The 22103-nt window shown below is 42.3% G+C and overlaps 2 protein-coding genes across 7 annotated transcripts in view; one reads left to right on the top strand and one right to left on the bottom strand.

Annotated features, from left to right (window-relative positions):
- The first annotated feature begins 357 nt into the window (after nt 1-357).
- On the top strand, nt 358-11447 carry DONSON (DNA replication fork stabilization factor DONSON). 3 transcript variants are annotated; one of them, XM_084872028.1, is made up of 10 exons: nt 358-731; nt 888-965; nt 2105-2308; nt 4049-4227; nt 4939-5117; nt 6004-6085; nt 6197-6301; nt 6951-7149; nt 10234-10301; nt 10714-11447. In XM_084872028.1, the coding sequence occupies exons 1-10, from the start codon at nt 441-443 to the stop codon at nt 10820-10822; spliced, it is 1494 nt and encodes a 497-aa protein (XP_084728154.1). In that variant the 5' UTR covers nt 358-440; the 3' UTR covers nt 10823-11447. The 3 variants fall into 3 exon arrangements, with proteins under 3 accessions (XP_084728154.1, XP_084728153.1, XP_084728152.1); XM_084872026.1 differs by having other exon boundaries at nt 359-731; nt 10089-10301; nt 10714-11369; XM_084872027.1 differs by lacking the exon at nt 888-965 and having other exon boundaries at nt 10089-10301; nt 10714-11369.
- Nucleotides 10522-22103, bottom strand: part of SON (SON DNA and RNA binding protein) — a 34619-nt gene continuing 23037 nt past the window's right edge. Inside the window, exons 7-13 of one of the 4 annotated variants that reach the window (XR_014793912.1) lie at nt 21141-21251; nt 19227-19343; nt 15966-16045; nt 15164-15311; nt 13332-13403; nt 13112-13227; nt 10522-12639 (exon numbers count right to left, since the gene is read on the bottom strand). Coding sequence is in view for 2 of the 4 variants with exons in the window: in XM_084872018.1 (XP_084728144.1) it covers nt 12428-12586; nt 13112-13227; nt 13332-13403; nt 15164-15311; nt 19227-19343; nt 21141-21251 (723 nt within the window). In the remaining 2 variants the exon portion in view is untranslated. The remainder of the gene's footprint in view (nt 12640-13111; nt 13228-13331; nt 13404-15163; nt 15312-15965; nt 16046-19226; nt 19344-21140; nt 21252-22103) is intronic. The other 3 variants (XR_014793913.1, XM_084872019.1, XM_084872018.1) reach the window with 3 other exon arrangements.

Below are 22103 nucleotides of genomic sequence, written 5' to 3'. Positions count from 1 at the left end.
CGCCGGGACCGGCCCTCAGCCCCGCGGCCGTCCCGCGGGGGCGAGGGCGGCCGGGCACCAGGCCTCTGCCGGCTGCGGTCACTGCGCCCTCAGCTTAGCGCCTCCTTCCCCGCCGGTCACCGCGCCGTCCACAGGGGAGTGCGGCCGCACCGCTCCGGCCACCCCGCCCGGCGACCGGGCCGCGACCGCAGCAGCGCCAGGGGGCGCCCGCACCTCCAGGCTGGCGGCGAGTCCGCCCGCGCGCGCGGGAGACGGGCGGGGCGGCCCCGGGCGCACGCGCGGGGGACGGGGCGGGGTGGCCCCGGGCGCACGCGCGGGGGACGGGGCGGGGCGGCCCAGGGCGCGCTTGCGCGCAGGGGGCGGGGCCACGCCGGGGCGGGGCCGGCGCGCGCGGGAAGCGCCTGTGGTGGCCGCTCGACGCTGTGCGGCCGCCGCGCGTCATGGCCCTGTCGGTGCCCGGCTACTCGCCGGGTTTCAAAAAGCCGCCCGAGACCCTGCGGCTGCGGCGGAGGAGGGCCCGGAGCCTGGGGGCCCGGCTCTCCGCCGGGGGGCGGCCCGAGCCCGAGCCCCGCCGAGCCGCTCTGGCGGCCGGGCTGCCCCTGCGCCCCTACCCGGCGGCGGGCAGAGGCGGCGGCCCGGGCGCGCCCGGCAGGAACCCCTTCGCCCGCCTGGACAACCGGCCGCGGGCCGCCGCGGAGCCTCCGGACGGGCCGCCCGGGGCGCCGGGCGCGGTGAGTGGGGCGGGCGGCGGGCGCTCCGGGGGCCCGGGCGGCGGCGGGCAGCCCTCCTCAGCCGCGGGCCGTGCGTCTCCCCGGAGCCCGGGCGGTCCGCGGGCTGCGCCGCGGTGCCCGGAGCCGGCCCTCGGCGCGCTGACCCGCCTGCCTCAGTTTCCAGGTTCGCCTCCGGAGCGTGGCGAGCTGCGGGCCGAGAAGCCGGGAGGAGCCGCCCTGGCCGCGCCGCCCCAGGTAGCGCCTCGGGAGCCATCGCTGTGCGCCCTGCGGGCGGCTTCGCGGGTGGAGGGGCGGGTGGGTCCGCGGCCCCTTCACTCCTGCCGCTGCCACCTGCGCGGAGCGTGCCTTCCGCCGAGCCCTCCCCCCGCCTCCCCCCACAGGGGGGGGTGCCGCTGGGGCGGCTGACACCCCCTCCGCCACCCCTCCACGCGCGCGGGCACACGCGCACTCACACACACAGTCACACACGCACACTCACACACAGTCACACACACATGCACTCACAGTCACACACACGCACACTCACACACACATACACACACTTACACACACACCCTCCATGCCCCAGCTGCTTGTGCTGTGAGGCTGCCACCAGGGCTCCCAATACCAGTCTCCCTTCCTGGTAAAGAAATGGCCTTCACTGGACCCACTGGAATGTCCCCCTTTCCTTGCTCTGTTTCTGTGATGTCACCTGAAAAACGATTGTAATGAGGAGAATATTGCTGAATATGTTCTCATAGCCCTACCCAAGGGCAGCTCAGCCCGGTTCCAGAGTCTGAGCGGCTTCAAGGGTGTTTGTGAAATACTTGGAAGATGTCTGCTTTGATAGCAACATTAGTAATAGTTTTTATTTCTTTAATTGTGATCATGAAAATAACATGTCTTTTTGTAGATTTTTTTTCCAATGATTTTTAGAGAGGGAGGAAGTGATAGGGATGGAGAGATAGAAATACTGATGAGAAATTTCACAAATTGGCTGCTTCCTGCACACCCCACACTGGGGATGGAACCCACAGCCCAGGCATGTGCCCTGACGGGGAATTGAACCAGTGACCTCCTGATTCATAGGTGAATGCTCAACCAGGAGCCAACTCTGGGCAGCACATGCCTTTTATAACTAAACTGTATAGAACTGTCTACGCTAAAAAGTGAAACCTGTATCTACCACCATCACCTCCAAAATATCCCTACTTCCCAGCGATAGCTACTGTCCACAGACTTTTTCATGGTGTGCAGTATATTATCTAAGCTATTTATTACACATTTTCTAAAATTTTGACGTTTCAATGGTCATGTATACATTAATAAAATCTGTAGAGTGAAGGTTTCTTCCTTGCTACTCGACTAATTTTGTGTTCTTTGTTTTCTAAAAGACTTCACAGAGATCATTCTCCGAATCTGATATGCCGTCCTCAGGAAGTACAGAGTTACCTGTGGACTGGAGTATTAAAACTCGACTCCTTTTCACCTCTCCTCACCCCTTCACCTGGGCAGATCATTTGAAAGCACAGGAAGAGGCTCAGGGAGTCGTCCAGCATTGCAGAGCAACAGAAGTCACTCTGCCTCCCAGTGTACAGGTACTTCTGAAAGAAAACAGCTGTGTTTTAAAGGAACAAATTCAGTGTGAATTTTACTTCTGCAAAAATACCAGAGATATTTCCTTCTAGTAAGTTTTTCTTTTGACATAAAGACTTGGAAATTTTGTATTGTCATAGTGGTGCTTTTTTTTTTTAATATATGTTTTATTGATTTTTTTACAGAGAGGAAGAGAGAGGGATGGAGAGAGTTAGAAACATCGATGAGAGAGAGACATCGATCAACTGCCTCTTGCACACCCCCTACTGGGGATGTGTCCGCAGCCAAGGTACATGCCCTTCACTGGAATCGAACCTGGAACCTTTCAGTCCCAGGCCGACGCTCTATCCACTGAGCCAAACCAGTTTCGGCTGTACACTCTTTTTTTAAAAAATATATATTTTTTATTGATTTTTTACAGAGAGGAAGAGAGAGGGATAGAGAGTTAGAAACATCGATGAGAAAGAACCATTGATCAGCTGCCTCCTGCACACCCTCTACTGCAGCGTTTTTCAACCGCTGTTCCGCGGCACACTGATGTTGCCTGGTGTGCCGTAGGTGCAGACAAGACAAGAATTTTATAATTTTTCACTATTTTGTTTACTTAATATTTCATAATAAAGTAATTATAAAATACTTTCTTTGTGTTTATTTGATTCCTATTCAAGAGAATTACTTTATATATAGTCAATATAGGCACAGAGTTAAATTTTTTAACATTTTCTAATGGTGGTGTGCCTCGTGATTTTTTTCATGAAACAAGTGTGCCTTTACCCAAAAAAGGTTGAAAAACACTGCTCTACTGGGACGTGCCCGCAACCAAGGTACATGCCCTTGGCTGGAATTGAACCCGGGACCCTTCAGTTCACTCTTTTTTAAAGGCACTAACTCTTGCTATTTGAATGATGATGTCTTGTAAATTTACTAGAGTTGATGGATTCTAGAATGTTTTTAGAGAAATGCAATAGTATTACTTTTAAGCACTCATCAACTTAAACTAGGTTAAAAAGGATTACCTAAAAGAGACCTTGGTGCCTCATTTTTAATAAATTGGTAAGGGTGATTTGGGATTTGGGTTACCAGTTTTTACTTGCTACTGTCTTTTCTTGTTGTTGTTATTAATCCTCACCTGAGATATTTTTCCGTTGATTTTTAGACGAGATCGGGTGCGTTCAGGGTGGTATGGCCATAGACTTTCCGTTGATTTTTAAAGAGAGTAGAGAGGGAGAGAGAGAGAAACACTGATGTGAGACAGACACATTGATTGATTGACTCCCACACAGGGGTCAACCCTGCAACCAAGATTCTGCCCTTGCCCAGAATCAAAGCCGGGACCCTTCAGCTGTATCCATTGATCCAAACTGGCTAGGGCACTGGCTACTTTTTAAACAGTGCTGGGGGGGCTGGGCGGTTAATTTTTTTTTTACCTACATGCCTGCACGCATGTGCACACACAGTCCCTGCCCTCCTGATAAAAAGGGTATTCATTTTTCTCAAGGATGGTAGAGACAGAGAATGTTCCCATCTGTGTTTAAGTGTTCCTTGTGACACATGGCTAGGTAGACAATAATTGCTGACAAGAAAGGTTCTGCCAAATGCGAGTGAACTACATGTTAGCCCCTGTAACCGTTATCAACATGTTACTCTAGGAAGCAGTGAAGATGAGTGTCTGGTGTGTTCAGTGTCTTTTTAATGAAAGGTTATCTTTCTGGGCTCAAACCTGTGCGCTGCCTGTTTTTCAGGATCCCAAGCTCTGCACGGAGCTGCGCTGTGCTTTCCAGCAGAGCCTCATCTACTGGCTCCACCCCGCCTTCCCCTGGCTCTCCCTGTTCCCGCGGATTGGAGCTGACCGGAAAATGTCTGCAACAACAAGCCCTTGGTCAAATGATGAATCTCTACAACACATTTTAATGAGTGACTGGTAAGATTTAAGAAACTTGTGTGACCCAATAGTGAATTTTCATTTTAGCGGCATTCTCTTCTTATTTCTGATGTGGAAATATTTAGTGGTAGACAGATTGCTATTCCTCATGAATGATTTTATTGGAACTGTTAATAATCAACATTTAAATTGTTTACTTTTTTAAAATATATTTTATTGATATTTTACAGAGAGGGAGAGAGAGAGAGAGCTAGAAACATCAATGAGAGAGAAACATCAACCAGCTGCCTCCTGCATACCCCCTACTGGGGATGTGCCCGCAACCAAGGTACATGCCCTTGACCGGAATCGAATCTGGGACTTTTCAGTTTGCAGGCCATTGCTCTATCCACTGAGCCAAATCGGTTAGGGCTAAACATAATTCTTTAATATTCTTGTCAATGACTGCTTCCATTCTCAGCAGAAGCTGCACAAAGATAATTATCAACAAGTTACCAATTAGATTTTATTCAAAGAACAAAATGGTTAGTGTTTAAATGGTAAACACTGTTTAAATATGTAGATGTTATCAGTGAGTCTAATGACCAGTTTCAGTTATTTCAATGCCAAGTTATATGTAACAGCAAAAATGAAAACCATTATCTGTAATATTTATGTTGTTTCAAATCAGAGTGAACATCAAGCTGAATTATACAATATTACATTTTAGATGTGGAATTAAATGTTTAAAGACAATTTTTTGCTTCATAGGTCTGTGAGCTTCACTTCATTATATAATCTTCTGAAGACAAAACTTTGCCCCTATTTCTACGTTTGTACCTATCAATTTACTATCCTGTTTCGTGCAGCAGGATTAGCCGGAAATGATGTGATCACGGCTCTCATATCGCCTACAACTAGAGGTATAAGGGAAGCTATGAAAAATGAAGGTAAAATTATAGTTTAAAATAAGAATACCACTATATAGTAAACTCTTCTTGAAAGTTAAAAATACCCTTTGTCCAGTGAATTGTCTTTTATTAGTTTTAGCTATATTCTTTTTTAAAATAGATTTTTATTGATTTCAGAGAGGTAGAGAGAGAAACATCAATGATGAGAGAATCATTGATCAGCTGCTTCCTACATACCCACCACTGGGAAAACAAGCCCATAACCCAAGTATGTGCCCTGACCAGAATTGAACCGTGACTTCCTGGTTCATAGGTTGACGCACAACTACTGCACCATACTGGCTGGGCTTAACTATATTAAGAAATATTTTATTTCTTTCTGATTCTATTTATAGCATTTATTTAAACTGTTCCTTATACATTGCTTTAAGTTAATGATCTTTCTTTCACGGACCTCTAAACACATACTGGGTTGGAAAGTCTCTATCTGAATATACACTTCGTAAAATTCTTTATAGTACAAATTACCTACCACTTTGAACAACAGTTTTCAAACTGGGTCAACACATGCGTGGACATAAAATATTTTTACTGGGTTTAATCAGCATTTTTAAAAATGAAAGAGTAGTATATACTTTATGAAAGAATACCACATGTAGTAAGAATGTATAGTTTCCTGAACCTTTTGTTTCAAAGAGATATGGGTATGTATGGATGTGTTATGGCTGCTAGTACAAGGTAATACTGAATGTAAACTAATTGAAAAATAAAATAAAGTTTGAAAGCTGCTGCCTTAATAAATAATCAAATATAAAGATTCACATTTTCAAATTTTGGACTCTAAAAGTAAGGCATACCTATTAAATTCTTTTAAGTTAATAGTATAGTAAAGAAAACTCAGTTATGTCTGTCTTTCCTCGTGTAGGTATCGAATTTTCTCTGCCGTTAGTTACAGAAAGTGGCCACGAGAAGAAGAGAGCGCCTGGAACAAGCGTGGGACCTGGGGAGTATGTGATGGAGTGACCTTTCCCGCCAGCCAGTGGCTGTCGCCTGGTGCAGCCGTTTTGTAGAGGAAACAGCGTTATGAAATGAGAAATCTAACTATAGCAATTTTTTAGGGAGCAAGCAGTCAGTGATGAGGATGAAGAAGAAAGTTTTTCCTGGCTGGAAGAGATGGGTGTGCAAGATAAAATTAAAAAGCCAGACATACTCTCTATCAAGCTGTATCCTTTCATTTGCTGTTAACTAGAATTGACTTTTATTGAATTAAGTTAGTGAGCAATGGGATATTGACTGGCAGTTTTATTTGACCATAATGTTTTGTTTTAATATTTTTTAAATTTATTTTAGAAAGAGAGAAAGGGGAGGGAGAGAGAGAAACATCAGCCAGCTGCCTCCTGTACTCACCCCACTGAAAATCGATCCTGCAACCTGGGCAAGTGCCCAGACCAGTAATCCAACCGGTGACCTGGTTCATGGGTTGATGCTCAACTTTGAACCACACTAGCCTGTCTGACCATAATCTTAAATTATCTTAAGACCATCCTAAAATTAATTCATGGCAGTAAGTAACAAAACCCTCAGTACCAATAAACTAAGAAGCTATGTCCTAAAAGGAGCATTCTGTTGTGTTGAAGTTTGTGGGGGGAACTAGTGAAGTAAGTTTTGTTAGGTGTCAGTTTCCAGCAAATTCAGGTTAAAGTCAGGGCATTTTGATTTAAATAGGTGCCTTCTAATTGCAGTGAAGACGTGATAATGAGCATTTCCAGTTTGGAATTGGGAAAAGGGATCCCAGGTGATTGAAAATCAAGATACTGCTTTTCCCATTAGCATGGGATTCGCACTTGCCATTTCCTTGATTGCCATCTTCAGGCGAAAAGAGAAACATGAAGTACAGATGGATCACAGGCCTGAGTCTGTTGTGTTGGTGAAGGGAGCAAACACCTTTACATTGCTCAATTTTTTGATCAACTGTAAGAGCTTAATCGCTGCTTCAGGTCCACAGGCAGGACTGCCACCAACTCTCCTGTCCCCGATAGCTTTCCGAGGAGCCACCATGCAAATGCTTAAGGTAAGAAGGGGTGGAGGGTAATTCTACACTAATCTTCACAACCTAGCTTCTCTTAAAAAAAGAACTCTTTATTTTTCACTTAAGTTTGACATACAGTATTAGATTCAGTTCACTTGTACAGTGTAATGATCAGACATTTCTGTGACTTAGGAAGTGATCACCACAGTAAGCCTAGTACTCATCTGACACCATGTGGTGTTACCGTCTTGCTCCCTCCCATGCTTACTGGACGGCCCCGTGATTTTGTAAGTCTCCCCCTCCCGTATTACCATCAGTTTCTCCTCTGTTTGTTTTGTTTCTTTGTTTTTTCAAATTCACATAAATTAAATCAGATAGTATTTGTCTTTCTTTGTCTCACTTATTTTATTAGCATGAAATAGTCAAAGTTCACCCATGTTGTCGTAAATGGCAAGATTTCACTTTTTTTTTATGGCTGATTCCCTTGTCTGTATGTGCCACCTCTTTCACCATCCGTCTATTGATGGGCCCTTCGGGTACTTTCCTATCCTGGCTGTTGTTAATGTTGCAGAACACTGGAATACACATGTCATTTTGAATTATTGTTTTTGGTTTCCTTAGATAAATACCCAGAAGTGGAATCACTGGATCCTATCTTTGTCTCTTGTGACAGCCTTTGTTTTAAAAGTCCATTTTGTCTGATACAAGAATTGCTACCTCAGCTTTTTTTTTTCTTTTCATTTTCCTTTGAATGAAATATCTTTTTCCATCTCTTTACTCAGTCTGTATCTTTTTGTCTTATGTGGCCTTCTTGTAGGTAGCATATATATGAGTCTTGTTTTAATATCCATTCAGATTAGAGCATTTAACCCATTTATTTACATTTAAAGTGATTATTGATAGGTATAGTTATTGCCATTTTATTCATATTTTTTCTTCTTCCTCTTAAAGCAATCCTTTAACATTTCTTGTAATACTGGTTTGGTAATAAAGAACTCCTTTAGCTTTTCCTTGTCTGTTTCCTTATCCGTTCATCAATTCTGAAAGAAAGCTTTGCTGGGTAAAGTAGTCTTGGTGGTAGATCCTTGTTTTTCATCACTTTGAATATTTCATGCCAATCACTTCTGGCCCTCAAAGTTTCTATTGATGAGTCAGCAGACCATCTAATGGGAGCTCCCTGTATGTAACCAAATGCTTTTCTCTTGCTGCTTTTAAGATTCTCTCTTTGTCTTTAACCCTTGGTGTTTTAATTATGATTTGTCTTGGTGTGGGCCCTATGTCTCTGGTGCCTTTTATACCACTGCCCCAGTGCTGGAGCTCAGAACAAGTGAGTCTGTCAGGGAGGAAATATGTGGGGGCCCCTTTAAGAGCAACACCTGGGACTACAGCAGTGCTAGGCTCACTCAGCCACATCTGGTTTTCCCAGCCTGAAGGTACTTGGACTTCTCTACTGCCATTAGAGCCAGCCCTGCTGGCAGCCTGCTGTAGGGCTGGGCTTCGTCCACAGCCGGGACCTCTGCAGCAATAGCCGTCCTGGTTTTTACCCACCAGCCCAGTCTGCATCCTCAGTCGTCCTCCCAGTGTCAGTGTGGCTGCTTTCTCATGTCCTTAGGGGTAGGACTTGTTCAGTCGGACTTCAGGTGGTTCTGAAGGGTGTTTTACAGTTTACTTGCAATTTTGATGTGGTCATGGGAGAGGCTGAACAGTGTTTACTACCTACTCTGCTGTTCTGACTGGAAGTAAGTAACCTAGCTTCTTAAACAGTACCTTTCCTTTTTTAATAGGATAAATTTTTTTGCTTGTTTTATTAGCATTTTTATGTTGCCTTTTTGTTTTTTCTCCCAGTAAAAAATTATTTGATGTAGTTATATCAAAGGAGTTACATGAAAATATATGAATTATATGGAAATAACTTTCCTTACCAAGTACAAAACTGGCAACAAAATCATTTTGGTATTAATCTTCTTCGCCATAAAGAAAAATGGTCTCATTTATTTTTCTTTTTTTTAAGAGAGAAAGAAACACCCATTGGTTGCCTCCCACATGTGGCCCAACTGGGGATCAAACTCACAACCTGGGCAAGTGCCCTGACCAGGAGTCAAGTCACCAACTCTGTCGTTCTGGACGTCGCTCCAACCGAGCCACAGTGGCCAGGGCGCTTGTCTCAAGAGACAAGAATATCGAATTATCTCAAAAACTGGATCATGAATAAGTGAAAAGAATAACTGTACAGGTAGACCTCATTTTATTGCACTTCACAGGTGTTGCATTTTTTACAAATTGAAAGCAAGACCCTCCACCAGCAAAACGTTAACAGCTCATTCACGTGCGCGCCCTTTACTGCAGTGGTCTGGAAGCAAACCCTCAAAGCTGCCAGGGGTGCCTGTGGACCCCTGTTGATGAAAATGATAAACAAATATGTACTGAATGTTAGCAGTAGAATCAATTTATTTGTTTTAGCAATATTCTGTATTGAAAGTGTATTACTAAATCAGAGTGAATACCATATATGAAAATATGTTTTCTAGAATCTACTTAAACTGACAATCTCATAATTTGGAATAAAGGATACTGGAGACAGAATTTACTGAACACTTTTATTCTTACACACTTTTTGTGTTTTGTTTTGTTTTTTAATATATTTTATTGCTTTTTTACAGAGAGTGAGAGGGATAGAGAGCTAGAAACATTGATGAGAGAGAAACATCGACCAGCTACCTTCTGCACACCCCCTACTGGGGATGTTCCCACAGCCAATGTACATGCCCTTGACCGGAATCAAACCTGGGACTTTTCAGTCTGCAGACCGACGCTTTATCCACTGAGCCAAACCAGTTTCAGCCTTTTCATATCTTATGAACTACTTTTGTTCCATAACTCGTAGAGAGAGGAAAATCCTAATGAAAAGTTAGTGAACACATTGTTAACTAGGGACAAAAGCTTGAGAGATGACCATATTTTCCCCTTTAATTTTTTGGAAGGCACGAAGTGTAAATGTGAAGAAGCAGTGTGTTTCTGGATACAAAGATCAATTCAGCTTGGAGATCACAGGTCCCATCATGCCTCATTCTCTACATTCTGTGACCATGCTGCTCAGATCCTCACAGAGTGGGTCATTTTCTGCAGGACTGTATACACACGAGCCAACCACTGTGTTCAACATCTGCCCCCCAGTGGACCAAGTCCCGGGAAAGGTAAGTGGAGAGCTGTAAACAGATTGACAGTTTCCTCAAAGTAGGCGACGGATTTATAATGAGCCAAACTTTCAAGTTATTAAATGTATTTACTAGTTTTCGATTAGAATTACTGAAAGGAAGGGATAATGTGTCTGTTACTGTTTTTATCTCAAGCTGTTGTACTTAGCAATGACTTAAAAACTACCCCCACCAAAAAAGAAAAAAAGGCAAGTCAGTATGAGGATTTAACAAATGGCCTTTAATTTTTGATGTTTTCACATTTTATTTAGAGGTTATAATTAAAACTATGCAAAAATTCTTTTAAGTCAACTTTTGTTGATAATGAATAGTACAAAGTTCCCATGGTAACTATTACAGAGTGTTCGAATGGCTGGTGTGCTTTCACTGACTGGTGTACCGATTCCCACAGGAGATTGTTCGTGAGGAGCTTGCCAACTGTGGGTTGCACCCTAAGACTCTGGACCAGCTTAGCCAAACACCAGTACTGGGGAAATCCTCCTTACGGAATGTGGACATGAGTGACTACCTTTATAATTGGAGATCCTGACCACCAAAGTAAGCCTAAAAGGAATCTTTGAGGAAAAAAGCCTCTGGCAAGGAAATTCAAGATTCTTATACCTTTGGCTTTAAATTTAATTTTGGAAGTTAAAGGAATAACCATCAATATTACATGCATGTGTTAAGATCTTAAATCGGCATTCTAGCTTCACTATTTTTTCTATAAGATATTCAGATATGAAAAACTCGGGCAACTTGAAAGAACTAGATCCCTATAACCTAATTATAAACTGGATAGAAAATTCCTTCAATGTCAAGTGCTTCCTTTGAAATGGAAAATTGAGGCTAAATTAGTATCAGTGACATCTGGCCAAGGGTAATGAGCAGCAGGTTCTAGCTTGTGAAGGTAGAAACCAAATTTATACAATGTCTGCTGAGTTGATTGTGGATGCTTCTTACTTTCTTCTTTACAATTCTCTCCAATGCATAGGCATGTTAATTCTGGTTGGGGTAATTTTATTTTGTATTCCACATAGAATAGTGTATTAAGCGTTTCAAGTACGCTCATCCATCAGGGCAAAGTAGTAATTAATGTGTGTGTGTCTAGTTCAAATTTTCTTAAATAAAAGTGCTTAGAAATCATAAGCATTGGGTAGAGAAACAACAGTATTTAGTTAAGAAGTGTGTTCACTTTACATTCCAGAAAATAAAACACCACATTTATTCCAGAGAAGTTTATATTTTGGGCCTTAAGCTTTTGAAAATAAAGTATAGAGACAGCATATGAATACCACTGTAATACACATGAAATATTCTATCAGACCCTAAAAATTAACATAAACTTAAACTCTCAGTCAACAAAATAGTGGCTGGGTGCCAATTTTATTAGATAAGTTGGTTACAGCATTTTAATTATCATTTTACGTCTATCTAGGTGTAGCAGAAATTCAAAATGCACATCAAAGTAAAACTATCACAACTCAATGCCATACTAAATGGACTTGGCCTCTGCAGTAGAATTCTAGTCAGACTTCATTGTGACTCCCTTCTCATGGCCCAAGTGGCTTTGACGGGAACGCAGGACTTGGTGCTGATCATCACACAACATACACTTTCCTTTTATCTTTTATAACTTCTACAAAATTGTACGGGAGATGGTGGCTTCAGCCCTGTGGAACAGATCTTGCTTGATTACATCAATAACACTGGCCCCAGTATCTGTCCAGCAGAACCCATTGTGAACTAGTACAAGGTGCACAGCCCTTCACTGATTACAGGCAAGTGTTACAGCAGCCTAGCCACAGGAAGGGGAGTTACATCATAGTACAAAATACAGTATAAAAGCGTCATTTAACATTCCACACTGAAGATTACGGATGCCTTCAAACAATCGTTTGGGTGTTAGCCACTTAAACAAATACATCACTAAGGTAAACAATATAAACATACCAAAACCCTGTATGGTTAAATACAATTTCCATGGTACAAAAATCAAAGCCGGGAGATGTTTGTACAGATTGCTTTTTACACAATGTTTTAAATTGCCAAATATTTACAACATTAAGGAGGAAATACATTTTGATGCGGAGTAAAATTATCTGAAATGATTAATATAAAACCTCAATCTATCTACGTGAGGCACTCCTGAAGCAAGTGGCATTAGCCATGAGGTCCTTTGGTAAAAGGCCCATTGCTTGAAGAACCACAGTAGCTGCTGTGGCTTTAGCATGCTTCTTATTAGGGCTGGCAAACCTGGGCTGGTAAGCGCTTCCATTTATCAATACCTATTCAAGAAAAACATACAATTGGGCTGGTAAGGGCTTCCATTTCTCAATACCTATTCAAGAAAAACATACAATAAGAACAGCATCAAACTTTAATATCTATTAGCTTTTTATTTTTTCACTAAATGCTAGAAAACTAAATTAAAACAAACCCATACTATATAAGTCAAATTAACCTCAACCCAGAAGGAACAAATCATTGGGGAGAGACAGCAAATTAAAAGCAGGCCTCCAAATGGAAAAAAGCCTGACAGTTCTAAGTTAATTCCCCATTTCCTACTAGAATATGGCAACAAATAGTTCACAAGATTTTGCCCACATCATTCCCTTCCAACATATTTTTAAAATAAGGTTTTTAAAAGTCATATTAAGAGGCATACTTGTATATTTAAAAAACCCCTCCTCTCTACCTATACATATGCACACTCCCAGCCCACAAATATATCAATCCTACTTCTCCCTCTCCCACTAACATTGTCATCAAATTAATAAATGTATACAATTAAAGCAGAAATTCATATTTACCCTAAAGAGGAAATGCTTGCGATGATCAGGGCCACTATCATGGATCAAGAGAAATTCAGGTCGTTGCCACCTTCTCTTATTACAGATTTCCATCAAGGCAGACACAGGATGTTTGCCTGCAGAGGAAAAAATAACCAGTTATTAATTATCTGCACCATCTGTGGCAACCAATTATGAATTGAAAGTAACGATGGGTGGGAAGAACCCAGTGTCCCCTCACCTGACAGATCTTTCATTGCAGCAGAGAAGTTTCCAGACCTCTTCTGGGCTCTTTCTCCTACAGCCACAAGACCTTTAAAAAAAAAAAAAAACACAATGTTCATGATAAACTTCAAGGAAATCTCCAACACCTTCCCCTGACCCTGGTTTCCGGATCAATCTGGACTTCTAGTTTGCTGTGTTCCAACACAGAAATAAACATATCCATACACCCTGGCACTGGAAATTATGTAAAATGTTCAGAAAACAAGCATGTAGTATGTGAATACACACACAATTAAGTGCCATAATTATCAACTCCAGGTCTGTTGCTTTGTATGTTTAAACAGTAGTGGCTATTTATTGCAACTGGTTTCTAAAGGTTGCCCATTCTTTAAAAGATGATGCTCAGTAAAAAGTATGTTCCTCAAAAGGTGAGGATTTTAGGTCACACACAAGTAAAAAAGTCTAATTGATAAGTGGGGTTCATTCCTCCCCACCCCCAGCAACGAAGCCCTTTCTGACTCATCAAATAAGAGGTGTTCTCCAAAGACGAACACACAATGCATAACCTCCCTTTCCAAAGTAACAGCTGTGTCACTATGCAAAACCAATGTTCTTCCCATTTCTAATTCTCCTTTTTCCCAAACCCAACCCATGAATGTTCTCCCTGAAATTTATGCAAAACATCCAACATGTTTTCTTCCAATAAACCATCTTTTTGTGACACAGAGAATCTATTCAGCTTGTACAAGCAATGAAATGTCAATATGACATAACGAGCAAAATGCTCTTTCCTCATTTAATTTAAAGCTTGAATTAATGCTGTATCACAGGATGACTAATCTTACTTCCATGATCTTTTGATTATCATTATTAAAATATATTCCCACCAGTTTGAAATAAAAAGGCAACACGGTATTCTACATAGATGGCAATGTAGAAAATTTGATGCAAAACAATAAAAAAAATTTTAGTTGGAGCTATTCAGTTTCCAAAGTCAATAAGAATGAATAATGTAATTGCATTAATCTCAGTGAAATCTCTATTTGAATACAAAATAAATTTGGAATTTTAAAAACTAGACTTAAATAAGTTCCAATCATCACACTGAGTTGGCATTCCCATGGATTATACTTGGGTACCCAAAACTCAGGGCGTTATGAAAAAGTAGCACTGGTGTAGGCAGCTGATCTGCTATTCCCCAACCCAAAAGAACTGACTTACTGAGTTTGAAAAGAGGGTTTATAAAGCAGAGACTAAGCAACACTTTAATAGGAAATAAAAAGAATATGTGGGATAAAATATCTAAGAAAGTAAAGAATATATTCCATCAAAACAAAACAGTTGCTTTATAAATATAAAATCTAGTTAAAATATTAATCATAGATATATTCAACTAACATTAACACAGGTTGCCTTTTTAAAGCTAAAATTAGTGTTTCCTTCTATAATTATATAAGGTGTTGGGAATGGGTTAAACCCCACCCCTCCTAAGAAACAGCTGTATAAGTAGAGTGCCTGCAGGTCAGGGTCAGACATCAAAAGAATGTAGATACTGCCGAAACCGGTGTGGCTCAGTGGATAGAGCACCGGCCTGCGGACTGAAAGGTCCCGGGTTCAATTCCAGTCAAGGCCATGTACATTGGTTGCGGGCACATCCCCAGTGGGGGGTGTGCAGGAGGCAGCTGATCGATGATTCTCTCTCATCGATGTTTCTAGCTCTCTATCTCTCTCCCTTCCTCTCCGTAAAAAATCAATAAAATAAAAAAATTTAAAAAAAGAATGTAGATACTGTAATGAAACCTGAACGGTTAAAGGGGGTATAATAACCTTTCCCCAAAAACTTGTTACCTTTTCGGTCAGTCTTGAAATCAACTAGGATAGGTTCCTTATTTCCTTCTTTGTTTTTTCCTAATCCTTCTCCTTCTCTCCAGCCCATTTTTCTCATCAAAACGGCTCCCATTCCTCCAGTTACTGGGGCTGCTCTTAAGAATTGATCCTGTCCAAAGAAAGGTAAAATATCCCAATTTACAGTTAGAATTTGACTGTAAACTCAGTGTAAATTTTTAAAAAAAGAAATCTTATTTTACTTCTACATCTGTTATAGTTATAGCAGTTAAGTTTAAATGCTTCTTATACATACTGTAGTGTGTATGCTCTAATTTTTCCACATTAACATAATAGTATTTTGAAAGTCACGTAAGGCATATAAATGGCAGTTTTAAAACAGTGGCCCTCGTGCCCCCTCCAAAAAAAATTAGAACACTCCTGTTTTCGTCCACTATTTACGTTCACTGGTATCTCTTCTTAGCTTGCAAAATAAAAAGAAGGCAATGTTAAAACAGTCAGTAATTGTCCCGGGTGTACCTAGTTAATAAATAAAGCCCAGAAGTCATTTGAGAAATAGTTCGGACACTGAAGCAGCATACTGTTATCACCCATTTTATTTCCCCATTCTACCATGGAGCAAGTATGACTATTTTACATAGAAAAACCCTAGGAAACAGAAGAATGACTCCATAAAATCATTAACACAGTAAGCAATGGAAGACAACCACATAAAAGAACCTGTTATTATACCAAACTGACTGTGAATTCCTTTAAAACCTAGCTCGATGTTAAAAGACTTAGAACTCCTTAAACGTTTACATACCTAGGCCTCGGTGGCAGCAGGGTTGTGAATAGTAGGGCTGGCACTGACCCGGGCAAGAAGACAGCTACAAGGATTGGGCCCTGAAACAAGTTTCCATACAGAGGGGTGAGAGTTCACAGGCTATTCTGTGAACAGTCATCTCTCTTGTATCCAACCCACTGAACCGTAATTTCCATCAAAGCAGCGCACCACTTAATGTCATAAGATGCACAAGGATATACATTAGCATGATCAAGCCAATTATTGTCACACATTAAGAAATGGATGCCTCTGAGGCGTCCATGTACATAGAACAAACTACTACTAAATTCTACTGTCGGTCTTTTTTGTGTGATGTCTCCAAATCGTTCTTTATTTCCTTGTTATTAAGTTTTAAATTTACATTCTCCAGCAAATATATAGATGTTATTAACTTATCAATAGAGGGGATCAAAATTCTTGGTAAATCTAGAAATAGTATTCATGAATCACATTCCTGTATTGACAAGTTAATACCAAATTTGTTAAATCTGGTTTTCTGACAGTACGTAAACTGTCTAATCTTCTCCCCCAGCTTTTTAACTACATGCTGGGGGAGAGCATGCCAATGGTGTGTGTGACAGACATTAAGTTCAACAAGGCGCTCTGATGGAAGGAGGCGGCTGTGGAGGTAAACGTACCCCGGGTTCAGTTCCTACTGGTGCAGGCCATGCAGTGTTGATGTACTGAGAGAAAAGTTAGCTGATGCTCGGGTATCAACTGCCTTGTGGCTACACACCTAGAATGGCTTTTACTTACTTCCAGGTTCATCGGCCCTCTTTCCAGGAAACTCCTAAAAAAAAGGGCAACTGTGCAGAGTACATACAAATACCCACTAGCCCAGGGCTCCAGTTTGTTTCCATTCTGATACGCTCATGTTTCTTTACCCAGGATGTAGGTAGTTAACAAAAAAGCTGATGGATGAGACTACTAGAGTAAACAATATTCATCAGGTCATGTCCAAATGATACCATCAAAAAAAATAAAGGTTGTTTTAATAACGATTTTTAAATTTTTACTTAAAAACAAACAAAGCTCTCCTTTATCTACTGAGAATATATTGATTTCCTGCAACAAAATGCAAAGGAGGGAGGGAAATGCTGGCAATCCAAGCCCCTTTTAACGAAGAGGGTGCTGAGCTGAGCACGGCAACAGAAGCCAAATGAGCCTGGGAACATCTAACACAGGCAGGTCTGCAGTAGGCAAGTGTTAAACTTCCTGTTGCCTATTAACTTTTCCACATGCTCCACCTCATTTTTATAAAAAACATCCCTTCCTTGATGTTAGTAGCAAATATTCTTTAAGCAACATACAAATAGTTTTCCTGAAAGCATTGCTTTCTTTAGTTATTTAAAAATTTGGTCAAATGAACACAGCTTTAAGGTATGAGAATTTATCAAAATGATTTATATTGGTATAATACTTATTTAAAAATCTATCAACTGCCTACAAAACGAAGTTGTTGTTTTTTTTAATTAAGGGAAAGTTTACAGGGTATTGAATCTATAAAAGATTCACTATTTTCATAGATTAACAATATTTACAAGTATGTTTAGAAGCATTATAGATCAGCACTTTCACTTTACATAAATATTAGACTAAATTTTGCAATGCAATCACACTCAAAAGTTTCTAACTAGTAATGTACAGGACTCATCATTATGTGCCTAAAACATTCATTTAAGTTTCAAGTCTCACTTCCTGAAATACGGAGTATTCAGCTTTAGAATTAAGTAGTTTTAAGGAATTAAACTGTTAAAGAAAATAAAGCCATTTTTCAAATACTACACAAGTTACTTCACATTTGAAATGTAATAAATTAGTCCAAAATTAATTAAATCTTTAAAATTCTGATAGATTCTGGTAGTCTTTTCCCAATACTAATCCCCTAGTAAACTACATAAATTGTAATTTTTTAACAAATCTTAAATTACACATATTAAGAGTGCTTATCTCCCCCACCCCAAAATGGCAGGCAGAGTGAAACTTGTATATTAATTGGTTAATAAGAGGATCACCAGAGATAATGCAATCAAAACTGAAATGTTATGAGATTAAAACTTCCAAAACCACCCAAATCTCATTTTCCCAGAACTCCGGGCGGCTCTCCACAGGTGCCTGTCACATTCCCACTGAGGCAGGAACGGGACTGTCTTCCATGTGACGCTTGTAGACTGGCTTCCGCCATTACTCGCCCACGATCACAAAGGAGTCGGGAGGACGCACGGCCGGATAAGGAAACCTTCCCAGTCCATTGGACCGAGCAGCCTCCCGGCGCCGGCGCCGCTCCTGCCCGTCCTCCTGAAACAAACCCCCACCCGCCGGCAGGCCCCTTCCCTTCACCAGCGCACACTTCCAGAAAGCCCTCCGGCACCACCTAGGACTCCCCCGACAGCGAGGCAGCCGTAGGTGGAGTTCACGTCTCCTGGCAGGCATCTGACACCGGAGCACCTGCATCTTCACAGCACCAGGCGTCCGTCCACTCCCTTCACTTAGGCCTCTATGTCCTGTTTGTCCTGAGGTCCGTGGTTCTCAAGCGGAGCCTGTGGACCACCAAAGGCCACCAGGGCCCACATGGTGGTCCACAGAGAGGACGCTCCATCCCCACCCGCCCCGTTCACCCTCAGCAACACCCGCCCAGGCGCCAGCCAGCCTCCCCGCCTTCCAGTCCCACGGCCAATCACCACATGCAGTGCTAATCCGGGGCCTCCCAACCACTTGCTGTGACCACAGCTGACCACCGCGGGGTCCTGGGCCTGGGGATCACAGGAGGGGGCGGGGCCACAGGAGCTAAGGAGGTGCAGGCACTAAGGAGGGGAAAGAGGGCAGAGGAACAGAGAAACGGAAGCGAGGGTGGCAAAGGGCTCTTGGGGCAGTGATCCACCAAAAATAAACCTGTAACAAAGTATCCCGGAGGAGAAAGCATTGAGAACCACCGCTTTGAATCATTAGATTAGCAGTCCAACAGGAACTGGGCACATTCACAACAGCACCTGAGACACATTGTGAGCATTCAAAACACAGTTTAAACAGACCACCCACCCCAAGAATAAAGTAACCTCAGGACAGAAACCCATGGTTCCTGAATCAGATTTATACACTGGCCACTGCTCATGAGTCCGGTGCATCCTCAGCGTCCGTCCTGGAGTACACACACAGCAAATTTACTCAGGAACTTTGCTTAGTCACTGGCCTCTTACTGCATTAATAAAACACTTTCGTGTGTGCATTATGTCACTGTACCTTTTTAATCCAGGCTTGGGCACCAGTATTGGCCAACTGTTCTTGTGTCAGGACCTGTACCCCCGTGCTTCCTGTGAACTGGCCAGGAATAGAGTTTAGCTGAGCCCAGGCATCGATCTGAAGAGAAGATGATGACTCGGGTTATTAATGAAAATTACTCGGCTGGTTAGAATGCCTCTGAAATTAACAATGTAATTCATTAGAAGAAATGGTTTAGTTAGTTCCAGAAATGCTGTATTACTGGCTTAGAAATCCAATTTTTGAGAGCATGGAGTGGTTTTACACACATCTAAAATTGTTTTCCAGCTCTTGCCAGTTTTGCTCAGTGGGTCGAGCGTTAGCCCTCAGACTGAAGGGTCCCGGGTTCTCTTCATGTCAAGAACGCAGCCTCAATTGCAGGCTTGCTCCCACCACCCCCACCCTGATCTGGGCGCATGTAGGAGACAACCCACCAATGTATGTCTCCCGCTCCATCCCACTCTCTTAAAAAAATTTTTTTCTTAAACATTTCAAAAGCAGCAGTTTAATACCATTCAGGGAATCCCATTAACAACAGTATCATCAAGCAGTGGGTTTCCTATCTGTGTGAACATGCACTTAAAAGGTGGAAGGGAAAGCTGTCCATTGTTAAAATCATGCCTCTGGACCCTGGCTGAATGGGTTCAATGACACCCTCTTCACTGACTAGCCTGTGGCCTGGGGCAGCAGTTAACCACTCTGGCTCACTTTGGGCCACTGGAAAGCAGGAACTCATATTACTGCTTCCAGCTCACAGACCTATTATGGCCAATGTGCTATTTTTATAAACTCTGCAGGAATTCTCTTCTATTTATTTGCTCAAGAACAGTTCCTGTCATACAGTACACAATAAACATGTACTGAACGAAGGACCAGGACCCAAATCACTAACCTTTAAAATAAGCTAATTAGGCCATGGTCATCCTATATAATAAAAGGCTAATATGCAATAGACACTGAACAGCAGAATGACCAGTCACTATGATGCACACTGACCACCAGGGGCAGACGCTTAAAACAGAGCTGCCATCTGGTGGTCAGTGCGCTCCCACAGGAAGAGCTCAGCCAGCTGGGCTCATGGCTGGGGAGCACAGCAAAGGTGGTGGAGCCTCTCCCCCGTCCGCGGCAATGCTACAGAGCCCTCAGGGGACGTCCGCCTGCAGCTTCAGGTGGAGCAGGCCTAGGCAAGCGGGCGGACATCCCCTGCAGTCTGGGCTAAGGGACAACCCCCCCAACTCAGTACACAAATATCATGCACCAGGTCTCTAGTTTAAAATAAGCTAAGTAGGCCGGGACCGGTTTGGCTCAGTGGATAAAGTGTCCGTCTGCGGACTGAAAGGTCCCGGGTTCGATTCCGGTCAAGGGCATGTACCTTGGTTGCAGGCACATCCCCAGTGGGGGGGGTGCAAGAGGCAGCTGATCCATGATTCTCTCTCATTGATGTTTCTAACTCTCTGTGTCCCTCTCAATTCCTCTCTGTGTAAAATCAATAAAATATATTTTTAAAATAAGCTAAGCAGGCTGTGTGTCGGTGGTTGGAGCATTGGCCTGTGTACCAGAAGGTCTCTCAGGTCCAATTCCAGATCAAGGGCACATTCCTGGATTGCAGGTCTGATCCCCACCCCCACCGCCTTGAGGCTCATGTGAAAGACAACCAATGTCTTTGCTTTTCTCTCTCCCTCTCCTTTCTCCTTTCCTCCCCCCCTCCCTTCAACTCTCCCTAGAATCAATGAAAAAAAATACCTTCACTCCTCCAGTGAAGATTTTAAAAAATAAAATGGTTTTTCCCTTGTATTTTTAAGATAAGAACCTACATTTCAACAGCATGCCACTGATTTTGTTTATGTCACAATCTGGTTAGTAAAAATCTTATTTAGACATTAAACTGCTACATACCCGTTCCTGAGCTCGATTTAACATGCTCATGGCTTCAAGGTCAAATGCATTCTCGCTTAGTCTTTTCTGAGCAAGTGCCCGCTCACTCATTGCTGTAGAGATGTCCACAGGCTAAGAAAGAAAACGTAATTATCTCAAATTAGGATAGAATCCCTAAATTCAGAAAAGTGCTCATATATTTAGTTTATACATCAAAAACAAAATAATAGTCTTATATACATATTAACAGTCTTATAAAGTAGGCAGAAGACTCAAAAAGGTCAAGTAACCTTGGGAAGTTGACAAGGAGTATTTCAGGTAAGTTACAGTGTATCAGAGGTAGCAAAATCTGACTGTTTTCTATATCAAATTACAATCATAGAAAATGCCATGAAAAACTTAATCTCCAACCTTCACTAATAAAAGTCTTTTGCAAATAAAAGTCTTTTGCAGTAAACTGAGAATTTTTTCACCTATTTTGTATTACTAGCAGTTTTCATTTTAAACTGCTTACTGGCATAACCTCCGGAAGCAATAAACAAGGTTCTTGAATAAGCAAGCAGCAAACCACTGTGGTGTCAATGACCTTTCCTCTGCTCCTGTGCAGATCTCCTCACTTTATCACAACACTCATAATGTAAATAAGTGGACCTCTTTTCACTTTATGTACATTCATGACCAGTTAAAATGTTTCGGGGGGAGACATATATAAAACACAAAGTTGAGACATGTTTGAATAAGTCCTTTTCAAAGTTCATAGTCTGCCTGTATAAATCTTATGCTAAGCAGGCGACAAATGATTTAACTTTAAAAAAATTTTCATGCCGAAACCGGTTTGGCTCAGTGGATAGAGCGTCCGCCTGCAGACTGAAGGGTCCTGGGTTCAATTCCAGTCAAGGGCATGTACCTTGGTTGCGGGCACATCCCCAGTAGGGGGTGTGCAAGAGGCAACTGATTGATGATTCTCTCTCATCAATGTTTCTG

The sequence above is a fragment of the Pipistrellus hanaki genome (genome assembly GCF_964339955.1).
Source record: "Pipistrellus hanaki genome assembly, chromosome: 2".
In the NCBI taxonomy this organism is placed as follows: domain Eukaryota; kingdom Metazoa; phylum Chordata; class Mammalia; order Chiroptera; family Vespertilionidae; genus Pipistrellus; species Pipistrellus hanaki.
The sequence above is the reverse complement of the archived record's forward strand: the minus strand, read 5'-3'. Positions and strand labels throughout refer to the sequence as shown.